Source organism: Hypomesus nipponensis, chromosome 8, assembly GCF_054491055.1.
Source record: "Hypomesus nipponensis isolate SF chromosome 8, ASM5449105v1, whole genome shotgun sequence".
Taxonomy (NCBI): Eukaryota; Metazoa; Chordata; class Actinopteri; order Osmeriformes; family Osmeridae; genus Hypomesus; species Hypomesus nipponensis.
In genome coordinates, this window is record NC_140368.1 from 9,081,370 (window position 1) to 9,098,254 (window position 16,885).

Consider the following 16,885-nt stretch of genomic DNA (forward strand, 5'->3'; position numbering starts at 1 on the left):
GTCAGAATACAGATTTTAATTATCTGTGGGTCATCTTGTTAATTGCAATGCCATTTCAAATAGCATTGACATCTAATAATTTTCTATTAATTCCAACAGACATGCGAATAATGTAATCTGGGCTTTAATGGGCTATGGTTTGCATGTGCCCCCTGCCCTATCTATCCCCATTTATTTGCCAGCTATTTGTTTAAAGGCCTCCGGTACTTTGCAGAGGGCCTATAGAGCATATTATGTATGTCTTGACATTGGATCGATCAGCTAATGTAATGACCGTGTGGAGAGATGTATCTGAAGAAATGTGTTCATGTTTAGATCGGTGAAAGATAATGAATTTTCCCGTGTCAGATATTGAATTCTGGATGTTGATGTGGAAAGATATGAGCTAGCTATGGTTGGCAGATATCTAGCCTGTTTGACAGTTGTGTGCTCAAGCTTTCTTCTAGAAGCTCAAATGTAAAAGGTAAGGTAACAAATGTTGAAACTACTACTATTACAGAGTGAAGTAACATGTAAATAATGTGACAAGTATAGTTTGTTGCTCCCCTCCAAAAGACCTTCTGAAGCTGCAGAACAAGACCCCACCATCACACACACACGCAGTGGGCTCTATTGTTCAGATTGCAACATCCCAGTGCAACATCCCGGAAGGCTCTGGAGGCAGCTTCGTCAAAAGCCAGGGTAGACAAATAGAAAACAACAGGGTGTTGATGGCTCGCCAGGCAGCGTGGCTGTCCTCCATGACAGATGGCTGGGGTGTGGAGAATCCCCGCTCGGGTCTCAGGTCTAGCCCAGGCCCCAGCGTGGCTCCAACAGTCTCACAGCACGAGAACATGGGCTAGATTAGCAAACACAGCTCTCTGTCTCTGTCAGCTGGGACGTTCCAGAGGAGAGGGCGCAACTTCAACCACTCGTATCCAGTCTAGTTCCCAGTCAGAATGCTGGGATACCAGGGTCTGCAGGAGGTAACTGTTTGACTGTGTTATCTCAAAGATTAGCGTGGCTTAGAATGCACCTCTTCTTCTTGAAGGTCCAGCACCACCTAATAAAATCTATAGGGATATTGCTATCTTTTGGGTGGAACACCTGTGATAACGTATCCATTGGATAGGTGGTTTGGAGAGTTGTGTTTATCAGTTAGGCTGAGGCTAATGCTAAGACAAGGGTGTTTTTGGAGCTGCATAGGAATGACTGGCTGAAAGATTTCCTTTCCTGAAGAGAAGGTTTCCCCATCACTGGAAGTCGAACCCGTCCGTGTTGCACAAGTCATCATGCCGCAGCGGAAACCTACAAGATGGTGCTTGTTTATAGCTTGAATGAGATATGAACGTTGGTGGTTGACTCAGGTGGATGTGTGTACAGGTGACTGTGGCTTCATTGAAACCTATGGTACACCGGAATCGGGGTGTGCCTTTTTAGTTATTTATTTATGTTCTTTCACCTCTTTTTCCGCCTCGGCTTGCACGCAGATGCTATATAGGTCACTAGAATTACCATTAACAAAATGAATGTCATCCACCATAGAATCAAACATTGAAAGCAAACATTTCAAAGCTTTCCTCAGGAAGAAAGACATTGATCGCCAAAGTCATTTACATAAAGGCTTTGGCTATTTGCTATTTTGTTTTCATCCGTACTCGGCGAGCCGTGTCCCAAGGTTCTGTATGGCGTGTACATCAAATGGTTTTTGGCGTGTAAGCCCTTCTTTCATTTTGGCCTATCGGGCTTGTTGAAAGAGCTGTTCCATTGAAGAGAGACACTTTTACAAAGTGCCTCAACTGCCGACAGGGCAGACATTCCTACATAGTCAGTTTGCGGCAGCCCCCGCGCTTTTGTGGAGAGAGAAGAGGTTTTGCTTCTCAACACAATGCTTGTCTTGTCAAGGAACGTCTGGAAAAACGAACGTGTACTGTTTATCTAGAGTCTGCCTCTGGGAGAACCTAGATCGTTTAAAGGAATTAGTCTCAATTTGTACTTAGTTTGTTGTTGGAATCCTCATAGTATTCGGGCCTAGTTCACTCAGGTAAATGGATGAATCTCAGCATGAGTTGTGTTTGATAATCGTTTGCTATAGTCCAACTATCTTTTCATCCAAGGTTATCTCATTTTTAGAGTAGCACAGTCTGTTGAAAAGTATCATAATCCTTAGGACGGATATCAAATGGCTTTGTCTTTCATTCAAAGGTTCTATTCCTATCTTTGTCTTCTTCACAGGTATAACCAGGTTTGACCTCCTTGGAGATTTCGGGAGATTTAATTGGCTGGGAAACTTCTACATCGTCCTATCATACAACCTGCTGTTTGCTGTTGTGACGACGCTCTGCCTGATCCGGAAATTCACATCAGCGGTCCGTGAAGAGCTCCTCAAAGCACTAGGTAAAATTTACATCGGAAAATACGTTGTTTTGGCGGTTTCACACATTTGTCACAATGGGCTAGGCTCTGTATTTTAGCTTGGGGACCCAGACACATTTGAGGACCAAGTCTAAATGCGTCTTTTGTCACAGGGCACTCATTAGTCTCTGCCCCATGTCTGAGTAGGCTAACCCTGTGTTAGCATTAATGTCACCCAGATTGGCGACACAAAGATTTACTGTTGATTTCTGTCAGACGCAGGGGCCGAGTGACAAAGTGGAGGGAAATTGCACAGAAATCCAATGTGCCTTTGGACTGATGTGACGGGGAAGCTTGTTGTGACAAGCCCAGTCTGATATATGTGTGTGTGTGTGTGTGTGTGAGACAGAGAGAGACATGTGTCTGTGTTTGTGTGTAATGCAGTAGGATGGATAGTTATAACAGAAGGATGAGGGGGAAGAAAACACCACAGTACCTCCGTCTGAGCTGGGTCGCTTTATCGCTTTTGTAATGAGATTTCTCTTCCTTATCTCTCCCTGTCCAGGTCTGGATAAATTGCAGTTGTCAAACAGCCCCACAGACCCGGAGTCAGGGAAGCTCGCAGTCAACGGGCATCAGAAAACTCTGTGAGAGGAGAAGACACACACACAACCACACACACACACACACACACATACACACACACACACACACACACCTCAGCACAGCCTAAGGGAGATTCTGACAGTACGCCTGCATTACAGAAGGAGGAAAAAAAGCAAAAGGGATTTAGAAGTCTCTGGTAGAGAATTGGTACACACGACAGACAGACTGACGGACGCGTCAAAATGGGGGCCGAGAGCAATCTTAAGCTTCATGACATTCCATCCAACTTTCTCCTGGGAGGAAGTAAGAGGGCGGAACAGGAAGTAAGGCCTGAAGTCTCAAGACTGAAACACACTGGCATTACAACAGTGACCTTGACAATGACCTCAACAGTGACTGTGACCCTCATAAGCCACTGAGCTGGTGGTGGTGATGGTGGGGGGGTTCCAGTACCTTCTCTATTCTGACACCCCCCACCATTGCACTAGACCAGAGAGGAGTCCTGAGCCCTCTCTGTCTTGTAAACCTCAAAACAATGGGCTAAAGAGATGCCTTTTGATTCTCCAATATGTTCCTTCTCCACCATCTCACAGTTAGTGAGCCCCTCAGCAATGTTGAGTAAAAAAAAAAGAAAAAAAAAAAGAACATTATAGTACATTACTTTAACATTATTGGTTTCTAATGTCATTTATATGGTCAGTATTATTGGTATACTGTCCTCAAATTGACTAGTATTCAAACCGTGGTAAAGCTAGATGGTTCCCTTTTTGATAAGGAGACTTCTATTGATTTCTTAGCAAATGTGAACACAGCATTTTCTATTAAGGCTCAGCAGTTGAATTAATTGTATTCTCATTCATCCCAGCCAGTAAACATAGCATGTAATTGTATGCACAGTCCAGGACGGTGTTATAGTTTCTCCACTTTGTATATGTGTGTCTGTTTCTGGTATCAGTATGTCCACATATTCACACAGTGAAGGTTTGTGTCCTCTGTGTGTGCAGAGACAGCACTATGTTGGGTCTTATTTCACTTCTCTTGGCTTGAATTTCATTGGGTTTTAGAACAGACAACAGGTATCACTAAATGCAGTAGAGTAAAACTATTTTAGGCAGAACTAGAGAAAACAGGTGTCCATCTTGATTCCAAAGACTTTTTTCATGCTACAATCCTGTGGTTGGATTAGTTTAAAATCGAATGCACACATGTAAAAACTAAAATGTCTTATTCTCCAAATAATTGTGTTAAAGTTTCTCAGATTAATGGGGCACACATTTGCATTTTTTGTGTCATATTGTAAATTGTATATAGTGTATTATGTTTCTTTTGTTACTTTTTAGTTTTTGTTATTTGAATGTAAATAGTTGGCTGCCATTTAGTCTCACAAGGTGTTGTTGGTTGTTAATGTCTACAGAATCTCTTGAACTGTGATGTTGTTAGTCACTAGAACCACCTTTGATGCCTTACAGTAGGAGCTTACAGGCTTTATAATCGTGTTTGTGTATGTATGTGTGTGTGTGTGTGTGCGTGTGTGTGCATGTGTGTGTGCGTGTTATCACTTGTTTTGTAATTTCAAGAATTTACTGTGAACCCTTTTCTCTGGATTTCAAGAAGTTAACTGTCCAGGTATAACTTAGTTTGCAGTGAATGTAGTCAATAACCCATGCTCTTATCCACAGTGGGGTCTTCCAAGGGGGTTGTCCATTCTTGCAGGGGTCTTCCAGAAGCCAGGATAAACTAACCAGATCACTTCGATGTAGGAGAACTAAACATTTTAATATTTTAAAATGTTTATTCTATAAAAGTACAGATCTGGGGGAAAAGAGATGATTAAAAGTAGACAATTGATGTTAACTCATATTGAAGTTGACCAGTTGATGGTTATATTCTTAAAAGTGCAGATCAGATCTGGTAGGTAAAAGTTATTTTAGTAGGTCTTGAACACCTGAACAGACAGTAGCCTGCATGATGTGAAGACAAATGGAGAATGCTTCTGAGAACCAATGAGATGAGGGCAGCAGGAATGTACAGGGATGTACAGTTTGATGGTGACTTGAAGTAGGATGTGTTTTAATGGGAACGTCATAGTAACCATAAAGCATAGAAGAGGAAGGAAACAAGGTGTATTTAATATGCATTTGAAACATTTCTCGGGTGTTTTGCACAGGGAATGTTTTTACATTGACTTTTGTCTTTTGATCAATTTTTATGAAAAAAGGAAGCCATTGGCCACTTGGTGCCCTGTGGAACAGAACGTGGGTGGCTTACTTCAAGACCGTGCTAACTCTCAATCGCAAAGCTTTAGTTGTATTTTATTAAGGTTGCAACAACTGTGGTCCTTTTTCTGCCCCCAGTGATCTCCAATGTTTAGTTTTGTTGCTGCTTAGTTTGGGTCAGTGGAACTTCTGATTTTGAATTGATGCGATAACTACACCAAAAACACAAGGTCAGGTAGCAAGGTTCATGGTGGTTACCTCAGGATTCAGAAGGGGAAGTCACCACTCGAAAGTTTACAACCATATGAGTTGGGCTCTTCGGAAACAGTGGGTGGGAACAGAAATGACAGAGTGCCGCTTAAAACAGACCTGTGGACATGAACAGTCAGTCTGGTTTATGCTGTGCTAAGTCTAGTCCTGTGGAACTGCCTCACTACTATCAAGCATCCAATGGCTTTGGGGATGCCAACACTCATTGATACTGTGAAATATATCTGTGGGTGGGGAGGGAGAAACGACCAAAACACGTCCATTCCTTTTTATCGTCTGCTTTGTGCTTCCTCAATCACTTTAAAACTTGCCCTAATTCTAAGTATCCCTATGGAAACGACAACAACATTGTACTCTGTCGTCCTCAAAATGTAATTCAAAATTGTTATGCAACTCATGTAATTTATTTCATAGGGAAAGCACACAAGCAGTCACAATTTTTACAATCACTATGCCATGCATAGTTTTTTAGGTGAAGACAGATAAGGCCTGCTTCTATCGAAATCTGGTTGCCTTCACAGTATTTCACATGCAGCAAGGAATTGTAAGGTTGAGAATTGGCTATTTTGTCTTTGTATGTCCATTTTGTCTATCCAATTTTTTGCGTTACTGCATGTAATCTTGTGCTAAATGTACGTGAATGTTTTTTTTTATACCATGTTCAATTTCCAAGTCAAACTTTTTTGTTGTTTGTTTGTTGGTTTGTTTGCAAATAAACGTATTAAAAAATATTCAGCTTCTGTATATCAGTATATATTGTATCAGTCATAGGATTCTAAAGGGTAGAAAACCACAGCCTTTCTTGGTACAGAATGTTAAATTATCTCGCAATTACAAGTTATTATTATTAACCGTTAGCAGCATTGCATTGTATAGTACATTTATACAACTTAAGCCTGACAACAATGGACAATAGTTAAACATAAGCTTTTATTACATAAACTGACTGTCTCATCATGTAAACATGACACACACAACCTATTATCATCATAGGGTATCAGAACTATAGTGGTCTTTCAGACAAGGCGTTTGTGGTAGTGAGACCTACACATGGGGCAGGTGGGCGTCTCTTCCAGGCAGAAGGACTCAAAGGCCTCCAGACACGGCTGGTGGAAGAGATGAGAGCAGGAGAGGAGCACGCTACGTCTCCTCCCTGGAGGAGTGGTGATGCTGGCCACCATCCCCAGCTTGGGGCTGCAAAGTGGGGTGAGGCAGATGGAACAGTCCCTGATGTCTCTTTGGATGACCTGCGACCACAGAAAGAAACGGGGTGAGGGCTGTTAGCTTAGCATCATGATTGAGAAAGATTGATTCAAAAACACAACAACAGGGATCATATATCATCAGTATGGTATTGACTGTCGCTGTCAACCAGGAAGACACTCTGGATTCTAAAACACCTAAAAACCCACAAAGATTATCTATCCGAATGTAACTCATTCTAAATCCCCTTCATTATGTATAGTACCCTCCTCTTTCACCTATGGTTTTACACACTCTATGTGAGACAGTAATGTCATTACCAGCTGGAAGTGTCATAAGGTAGTTTGTTTGGCTTGCTACACTGTCGCCAACTAAAAAGAACATCATGTCCACACAGCTTGTCCAATCATTAACCTCCAAGACAGCTTCCTTTATTCAAAGCTTACCCCTCCTTGAATGCTTGATACAGGGCTTTTCCAGGGTTTATGGTGTTTGCCCCCATAGAGAAGGTGTATGGTGTGCGGTTCTACCTGTATCAAGGTGGAACTACTTTTTTTCTTTTTAGGGCTCAACCTTTTCACCTGAGATAAAGCACAAACGCTGCTTTCTCTGGAGGTCCTACCTACAAATGTACCACACCACAATGGCGAGGTCTATTAACCAACTGGTCCTAACGTTTCTACAGTGTACAGACGAAGAAAAGAAGAAGGCTTGGCACTACAAAAAAGTCCTGCTCTATTATTTTGTAAACAGCACAGGATTATCACCACCATTTATGTCAAAAAAGTGAATTATCATCTGGAGAGACATGACTTTCTATTGCAACTGTGATGCAGTTCCTCTCTCTCTTTTCCCCTCGGGACAAGCGTTAGCTTGTTAAATGAAAGACAAAAATAGGAATGGGATTAGATATTTGTACGAGGCAATCTTTGATGGTGCATGTGCTGTTTTGAGGCCCACCTTGTTTAGTATCCTTATCCACTCCTCCTCGTGAACCTCCGAGAGGTTCTCTCTCTCAAAACGACCAAACACTCTCCTGCACGCCGTCACCGACTGATCGATCTCGCTTAGGAAATCCTCGATGTCGGTGTGGCAGGACTGGACGAAGCTGTCGTTCAGCTCCCGCAGCTAATTAGAAAGTTTTGGGTGCACACAAAAGAGCCACACTTGAATTAACAGGACACACGGGGGAGTTCTGTTTACTGTGGTAACTGATTTGGTTGTGCTCTGTACAGTGGTGTGGTGAGGCCTGTTGACATGGTGATGGTGCTAACAGACAGATCGATAAGCCTACACTTCCCCTAAGGTTGCAGTGGAAAAAGATTGAAAACCAGTAAAAGATAGCTGGGCTTCAGGGAAATGTGCACACACACACAAACACACACTTACATACACTCACACACCATCTTTTACCCCTGTCATAGTGACATCACAATTGCTTTATTGCTAAGCTTTTATCACTAATTAAACAACTGTTAACCATTCAGATAGAGCTTTTACGAGCTGGCTGACTTTTCTACAGTCAAGGCAAACAACATGGTCCCTGGTGAACTTTGCCTTGTCTCGAAGTAGGAGCAGAGGGAGGAAGGAGGACAGTGCAAGGGAAGGCAAGAAAAAGAGAGAGAGAGAGAGAGAGAGAGGGAGGGAGGGAGGGTTCGAAGGGAGGGCGTTATCTGCTGGCAATCCATCTTGGTGTCACCAGTTATCCCACCTAATGTGTTGACTCAGGGTAGGACCTCCGCAGAAAAAGAAATGGAAAGCAAGCCATTGACAGCATATCTCAGGATGACTTGATAAGCATGCTCAAGCTGGTCAGGTAGATCTTCCTCCAGAGCATTGCTGCTGGGGGTGACGGCTGGAGCTTCACTGTGTGACGGACAAACATGGTTTATAGGCCTACTATATATCTGTTTGATGGAGGAAGTTCACTGCTACACGGCTGTGCAACAAGGCTGTATTTCTCTCTACCTCTGACAATCAAGGCAGGTGTCTTCAACCACAGAGAGAGCAGGTGGCTGTTTCAGACCCTTTAACACAATGATAAGGTGGAGTCAAGGCAATCATTTTAATATTGAACCATTTATCGTCACCCTTGGTGAGTAATGGCCATCAATGAATATTCTAATCAAATTGTTATGGTTATTCAGGCGTGGCACTAAGGGATTCATAGGTGTTCACATTCCTGGATGGATCCATCCATCCCTCCATCCATCCCTCTATCCTTACTTCTCTCCTTCCTTCCTTTTCTCCTTCCTTTTTCTGGAGGAAAGACGAATTAAAAAACTACTGGAACGGCACAACCACCTCCACCACGGTAAGTTTCTGAGAAGACGCTAATGTGTTGGGGGGGGAGAGTTCATTGGCCCAATAAAAGTCTTCTCAGCTGCTGACGTGACATGCCAAAGGCTGGGTTTCTAGAAGATGCCGGATGACGGTGAGGGGGATGGGAGGACACTGTGACCCCTCCACAACACACTGTGGCCTGGACAAGTGCCGCTGCCTTTAGAAGTCCCTCTGAACTAGGGAGGCACTCTGGCTGATTACAGTGCTCGGAGATGAATTACGTGCATCCCAGCATTTTTAACAAGCCACAAAGTGAGGGAGATCTAGAAGATAGGCGAGGAGGCAGACTCCATCGTAACCGCCAATGCAGTAGCTGTATACATACGAGTATACACGTGTAACCCTCAACAGACAGTTGTCAGTGTGTAACAGTATTTTGTGTTGGGTAGTTAACATGTTACAAACCACAGTATGTAGAGAAGTTAGTAGCCACACCAGTGTGTTTCCAACCAACCGTATCAAACCAAGCCGAGGGGTGGAGGTTCCAGTTTCACTAGATGGCAATCTTCCCTTTTTCAGGCAGTCTGCACTCCCAGCCTTAGTGTCAACAGGCGTGCATCCGGTAGGCTTGAACCTACCGGCTAAGCACAGGCTCAAAGGGGGCTGAGTTCTTTAGAAAGTGTGGATTCTGTCCCTCAAACTTCAATATGATCAATAAGGAGGGTTTTTTTTTTGTCTCAAAGTGTAGGACGGAGAGATAAAGACTGTTCAAATGGTAACCTGTCACCCCCTCCCCTCACCTCTTCAACTACCCACCCTCCTCTCTTTCTACCATCTAAAGGAAAACAGGGGGGATTGTGGGGGGAGGAGTGCAAACACACACACAGACACACACAGACACACACAGTGGAGAGGACTGCTGCTTTTGTGTTGACCCTGGAATGTCCAGACTGTTTGACCAAAACACACAGTCTCCCGTAATTAGTTGACAAACAGTGTATGATTCACACGACATCAAAGACCCTCAAGGGTGGAGGGGGTGAGGGTGGGAAGAGGGGTGTGGAGGGTGACGGTCAGAACCCCATCCTCGGCATGCTAAGGCCTCTGGGTCGCTACTCACTGACCCCCAGACCTGCTGTCCGTCAATTACCTCAGTTGCCTCGACTGCTAACTGGGTTGAAAATGTAAGTGGGGAGAGCAGAGAAAGTCCTGGCATCGTCTTCCATACGACATCTTTAGCACCTTTTATATCCATTGACGTCACCGCAGTCAATGACAAAACGAAATTGTCTTATTACTGAAAAGAGGCTATTGGATGGTCAAGGATACAGTTCTTATCATGACTTCTCAGACACATGAATATAATACAGATCTGTTTCGATAGAGCTGTGGATAGAGTTGGAGATATCTGATGTCTATATAAATAGCGTACCTTTGAAAGTTTACAGTATAGATGTTTGCATAGATATGTATAAGTAGCATGTTATATATTTACACCTTTTCCTCAAAGTATCTTCGCCGTAAATGTTTATCTTTTGGGGGGATGGTTTTCCTCACGTTTCTGTACCACTTCCTGGCAACATAGCCCCTCCAACAAGTTTGGATTCTACCAACAGACACAAAAACATGGTCAATTAACTGGCTATCATACATGCATTGGTCAACGGATGTCTAACTGTGAGGTGAACAAATGCTGAGTATTACTCAAACAATATGTAAATCAAGCTCAGCCTCCCAGCGTCAGATGTGAGATGTAACTTATGCACTCAACCATTACACAGTAGGGCTCTCTAGCTGGCGTAAAGACAAACAGCAACAGACTCTGATCAGTCTAGTTAAGGGCTACTGCCCGCCTTGCGTTCCCATGGTTACCTGGTGGCGCAGCGCTCCCTGAAGAGGCGGGCTCCATCATGGATCACCATAGTCTCGTACTGTGCCTTCCTGCACATGGGGCAGCATTTCCTGCCTGAGAACCTCTCAAAAGCCTGCAGACATGCCCGGTGGAACACGTGGGAGCAGGACAATAGAACCTGCCGATTACATGGATGAAACATGTCAAGCAGATGCCACATACTGCATCTGCACTCACTGGAAATTCAAGTGCCAGCCAAGTCTATCGATACCAAAACATTCTTTAAACAGCAAACCATCATTTGGATGTACTGTGAGAGGGGAGCTTTTCCCACCAATTGTTGTTGAATCCAAGCCATGTTCTTGGACTGGTGTGATTTTCAAATATCTCAGGTCTCAGGCACTGTGGAAGCTGATTTTTTCTATGAATCCCGAGATACCCTCTGGATCTGACAGATGGATTGACTTGTTGTTTTGAAAGATTGTGACATGCAGAGTCTCCCGAGACTACTGTATTGGTTTTCAACATCTCTCTAAGTGTTTTTAGTAAGCCCTGCAAAAGATATGTGAGAGTGTGTGTGTGTGTGTACGTGTATGTGCGTGCGTGGGTGGTTGAGTGTGCATACGTGTGAGTGCGTGTGTAAGGGTGTGTATGTGTGTGAGTGAGTGAGTGAGTGTGTGTGTTTATGTATGTGTGTGTGCGTGTGTGTGTGTGTGTGTGTGTGAGTGTGTGAGCCCCTGCTGGGAGTGCTGGGCCTCCACCACTCTGCTCCACCTGAGAGAGAGCCTCCTTTGTCATCTGAGCAATAGTGCAGAGAGAGAGACAGAGAGAGAGAGAGAGAGAGAGAGAGAGAGAGAGAGAAAGAGAGAGAGAGAGAGAGAGAGAGAGAGAGAAAGAGAAAGAGAGAGAGAGAGAGAGAAAGAGAGAGAGAGAGAGAGAGAGCGAGAGAGAGAGAGAGAGAGAGAGAGAGAGAGAGAGAGAGAGAGAGAGAGAGAGAGAGAGAGAGAGAGAGAGAGAGAAAGAGAGAAAGAAAGAAAGAAAGAAAGAAAGAAAGAAAGAAAGAAAGAAAGAAAGAAAGAAAGAAAGAAAGAAAGAGAGAGAGAGCCACATCTACAGGGCTTGGCACACAAATCAGTTTACTCAGAGCTCTAGAGGGCATGGGGGAGCCATATTGATTTCCCATTGTTTTTTGGTCTGACCAACATACTCCATCACCAGTGAAAGGGCCCCCCTGTGGTGAACAATCTATATCTAGGAGCTGGACAAGCCATTAGACTGGAGAGAATTTAGCTCTGCCTTGCAAGGGTTGAACCCCACAGGCTACCTACCTTACTGAAAGACAAGATTGGGAAAATGTAGATTTTACAGGTGTCTATCATGTCTAGACACAACAACATTATCATCAGTTCATGTTTCATGTTCATGTTTTAATACAATATGTTGCATGGCATTGTCTAAATAATTCATATTCAGTGGATAACAATATTGAGAAATAAAATAGTACACCTTATCGTATTTCTTCAGAGATATAATAAAACAAAAATAACAGTTATACATCGTAATAACAGTTTATAAAAACTGATTTCAGTTGGCAAAAAATAAATCAATAGAATCTGCATAAAATATTAAGAATGTTACAATCACTTCCTGGTGTTTCAAGATTACCCAAACACTTGTGTGTGATAAACAGAGATTCCCCATTGTCACTTTCCCTTGTTAGATGTCGGCTAATTAACATTTCTTTCCCTGAGTCAGACTAATATTTACACGTGCGTCTATGGCAACTGTGCTTTGTGCAGCAGTCTGTTTGAGCCGTGCATTCTTAAGGAGATTGGCATCTTAAAAGGGGATCAGAGAGGTGTAAAAGACTGAATGACCCCTCACAGTAACACACTGATTGCTACATCATCGCGTCACAGTTGAGTTCCAAGGCAGTATGGGTAAATTTGAACAGTTGTCTACACAGATTAGGACATACAGGAACCGGAGGGAGAAGAGGGGAAAGGAGGTGTGGTGGTGGTGGGTAGTGGGGCTGTATGTGTGTGTTTGTGTGTGTGTGTGTCGGGGGGGGGGGTTCTCAACTCTTGCAGTTAAGAACCCCCCTTGCAGTCAACTCTTGCAGTTGAGAACTTTAGACATTTTAGAGTGTGAATGAACACCTGATTATTGTGTGTAAAGAATACCTGGGCTTGCAGACGGAACTCCTCCCGGCAGATCACACAGGGCTGAGCCGAGTCACCCTCAGCAACAGACCTTGCCTTGACCCGGCTCCACTCATCCACTGTCAGCCTCTGGGCTGGGGCGTCCACCAAACCCAGTTTCTGAGCTTGAGACACAGAAACAACAGTGTCATATCTAGCAATTGACACATCAATCAACTGATATCAATAAAAAGCCTTTCCTGACAGTATCATTTCGTAAAAATTTCAGTCCTTGTCATGAGTGAGGTAAGTCCATTGCTTACCTAATGTTAGTGCTGGTCGTGCTGGATCAAGCACATACTCTATTTCCTCTGCTCCTTGTTGCTGGGAACATTTTGCTTTCATGCCACTGTCACATAGTTTTTTGCAACGGGTCTCAGTCAATGCTTTCCTGAGGCGCTTTGATTTAACAGGGTCACACAATGACAGGTTCTGGAGGAGCAAGTTTCTTGAAATATGGTCTTGAAGAGCAACTGAGTTTATGGCCAGTTTGCCACTGGTAGTTTTTGAGGTCAAACCCTGGTGAAATAAATAAATAAATGGTATTAAACCTATCTCTAGCAGTTTCGTAGCCTTGACACATTGAAATCTTAAGGCTCCCCATATGTCAAATATGGCCACCCCTTTCGTGCACACTGTAGCTGCAGCTAGCTAGATACAATTTAGCAATCGAATATGCTGATCTCGTCGTAATAACAAACAAAATATTCATAGGCTGAATTAGATATAAAAGTGCAAATTCTGAGAAAGAGATGTTACTGAGAAAACAACATTTTTGGATAGTCAGAACTGAAAACGAAAAAGAAAGATCCAAACCTTCCGCATTGTCATCTACTTGAGCTAGTGTTTACATGGTTACTTAGTTACCAACGACGCAGAGTCCCCCTCCTCTCCTCTCTCTTCTCTCTACTTTCCTCATCTTCCTAACTTCAACAACTCAAAAACATTGAAGAAAATGACTTGTCGGTTGATAACTATTTTGGTAAAGATAAAATATAAATGTACATTCATTTTTATTAGAAATGGTATGCTTTCCGTGTAGTTTTTTTTTTTTTTTTGCTGGGTTAAGTGGATTAGTCTTTTTTTTAGTCATTACAGTGCTATCAACATCAAAATGTTTATTTTTATCAACCAAGGTATCTTTCTAATCCGTTACGTCATATGATATATTTGATGAGAAATATGAGATATGTATGAGATACATTAGCACAATTCTCATCTTTCATGACAAGTAACATAACATTTTTAGATGTATTTTTCTTCTTAATGGATTACAGCCTTGTCCCTCCGAGTAATTATATGTTCTCAAATTATAAAGAGATCGACACTTGAACTATTACTTAAACATGTAATACTGTGTGAGCCTATGGTGGGGTGAAATGACTCACCAACCTGTCGTCAGAGTTGGCCCTGAACAAAGCTAAGCTGCTCATACCTGGCCCGTGAGCTAAGGGATCCCTTGTAGGTCACCCCTACATGGAAAACCATACACACACAAACATGCAGGACTCCCAACTATCTCTGTCTCACTTTTTTTTTTCCTGTGGGCTCGATGAAAAGTTTGCTTTATTTCTCACACACTGTGTGGGGGTGTGTGTCTTCTTAAAATGCTTTGCAAGCCTTGATTGACTTTGATGTGCTCAGACAGAATCGCTGAACGCAGATGGCTGAAGCAGAGGGCCGGAGATGAGGCCTGTCAATCTGGGGAGTCCTCTAAGAAAACAAAAACCAAGACCCATCTCGGGAAGGAGGAGAAAAGCCCTGTGCTTCTCAAGAGGCTTGCACATTCTTGAGATTAGAGCAAGAAAAACGCAGACCACTGTCGCTAATGCCTCAGACAAAGGCGTGGAACAATTTATTAGTTAAGAATTCGAAGCCCTGAGCGCAATCAAAGGCCTGACGTCCACAATGCCAGACTCGGGGGCCTTGGCTTGTGTTTTTAAGTAAATAATCATGGTTAAAAGATACGGCAAAGATGGGCTCAAGCCTTTCATAAAGCCTGCATTCTTCCAACTGTCATCAGAATGGATTTTCAGTGTGTGCTTTTATTTTCAACAGGGACACTGTTTGTCTTTTTCTTTATAAATACCATTTTAAAGAGCTTTTTATTTAACTTTCTTCCCCCTGAACCTCTTTACCTGATCTGTGGTATTTTAAAAAGAAAAAAACTCACCTTGTCGTGCAAAGAGCTGATGACTTAAGCGAAAGAAAAAAAAAGTAATAGTGCGTGGTGGTTTAACTTTGAGTAAAAACCCTCTGTTGAACCCCTTTGCAAACTTTGCAAGCCAACAAAAGCTCTGAAAATAAATAGATATGTATTCTATTTGTTTTTGGACAACAGGATGTGCCTTACCCATGACAAAACGAATAAGGGAATCCCCTTTGTTGTTGCCATGTAACATGTATCTGTAAAACTGAATAAACTGTGGGTGATGAGTATGCTTTAAGGGTGACAGAACCAGAACAGCCATGTGTACATGCTCTATGCTGGATGCAATTACTAACCTGTGCTTTATCATTATTCCATAGTTGATATTTAGGTGACCCAGGATTCTATAAATCCTCTGGTGATTGTTCCATAGTCATTCTGCTTGACCTTGGCATTGACCCCAAGAGCTGGTATTTAGGTCCACATGGTAACAGGGTTGTTGTCAACATCCATTATTTCCTATCAAAACCGAGGTCCACTTAGATTTGAGTATTTTGTGTTTTGTGAACAATAATTGACAGATTTCTTTCAGAGAAATCAAGGTATGTCAACAATCAAGTGCTAACTTATATTCCAACAATGGAAATAAATAAATATTGATATACATACAAACATATGTATATCGATAAAAACGTTTTTGAATATTTGTACTGATGCACAGTTCTGAAATGAATCACTTGACAGGCAGGTATACCCAGGGAGACATCCTACATGCGTGCATAAATATGTCAGTGATTCATGCAACTATGTCTGTACTGTAATAAAGACTGTCATACATCATACAGTGATACATGACATTTTCAGAATAAATGATTGCCCCTGAAATGACATATGCAGGACAGACAGTGGCCTCAGTAGTTATTTAACAGTTATGTCAACCGCTGAGTGGACCAAGAGACCAATCATTTTGATAGAAGACAGTGGAGAAGACAGAAATCAGATTATTTTACGACCCCCCCACCATAACTGGTAACTAATATGACTCTAATTACCCAGCAGTGATAGGACTCCCCTCTGGTTGTCCAATAGGGGAACCAATCACAACTGTAGGACAGAGAGGCTAAACTGTTTGCCATAATCTCCTACGTCATTGCTGACTAAGTAAGCAGTAAAAAAAATGGCAGTCATTACAGCATTTTCGGTGCATTTCAAAGAGATGGACTCCCTAATGATTAGACGTGTCCTTTTGTAAATGAAATACAAATCACCAGAGACTTTTGGTTTTACTTCATTTACTAAGTGCTACATTACCTCATACTTTGGACCTAACAATGGATTTCCCATAAATCTGCAGACAGTTGAAATGATGAACTGCCTCACATATCACAAAATGTGCCAGGCCTTATTAGCACTTGAGAAGTTATTGATCGCCATTTTGATTAATCTCCAGCGTGAGCTACAGTGGCACAGGGAGCTATGTGTAGGCCTGGTGGAACTACTGGCTGGTACTTCTCCTTCTCAATTACCTTCACTTTGTGCTGACTGCTGGTGCTGAACTCTGGCAGGACAACATCCACCGCAGTGCCCTCTTGCCAGACGAGTTATGGCTACTCACCTTCTGTAACCTGCTGCTTCACTATTAGTCACTGTCAGGATTACCACTGCAGGTTAGACAAACAGTGAGAACAGTTGGAATAGAGGATTTGCAGCGTGAATATTCATTATCTATATTGTACAAAGGCCTAGAAGTGGGTCAATGAGTTCATACACC

General features: G+C 42.7%; 2 protein-coding genes across 3 annotated transcripts in view; one reads left to right on the forward strand and one right to left on the reverse strand.

Moving 5' to 3' along the window:
- The window catches only part of lmbr1 (limb development membrane protein 1), a 32,022-nt gene extending 25,865 nt beyond the window's left edge, over positions 1–6,157 (forward strand). For both annotated transcript variants that reach the window (XM_084702612.1, XM_084702613.1), the window contains 2 exons: positions 2,215–2,376; positions 2,900–6,157. In XM_084702612.1, coding sequence (XP_084558738.1) covers positions 2,215–2,376; positions 2,900–2,985 — 248 coding nt within the window. In that variant the 3' untranslated portion in view covers positions 2,986–6,157. The remainder of the gene's footprint in view (positions 1–2,214; positions 2,377–2,899) is intronic.
- A 168-nt stretch (positions 6,158–6,325) lies between these two features.
- rnf32 (ring finger protein 32) lies at positions 6,326–13,881 on the reverse strand. Its single transcript, XM_084702614.1, has 7 exons — positions 13,782–13,881; positions 13,229–13,484; positions 12,948–13,090; positions 10,785–10,942; positions 10,410–10,518; positions 7,590–7,757; positions 6,326–6,673 (listed from the first exon to the last, which is right to left on the reverse strand). Exons 1-7 carry the CDS (start codon positions 13,794–13,796, stop codon positions 6,443–6,445), a joined length of 1,080 nt encoding a protein of 359 aa, XP_084558740.1. The 5' UTR covers positions 13,797–13,881; the 3' UTR covers positions 6,326–6,442.
- Between the last annotated feature and the right edge of the window lie 3,004 nt (positions 13,882–16,885).

What these genes read in the sequence shown, in the direction of transcription:
- rnf32 (XM_084702614.1), bottom strand. An exon ending in AGTTCCGTCTGCAAGCCCAG is followed by an intron (nt 10,943 to 12,947) that starts GTATTCTTTACA and finishes TGTAATCGGCAG; the next exon opens with GTTCTATTGTCCTGCTCCCA. An exon ending in AGGGAGCGCTGCGCCACCAG is followed by an intron (nt 10,519 to 10,784) that starts GTAACCATGGGA and finishes GTCTGTTGGTAG; the next exon opens with AATCCAAACTTGTTGGAGGG.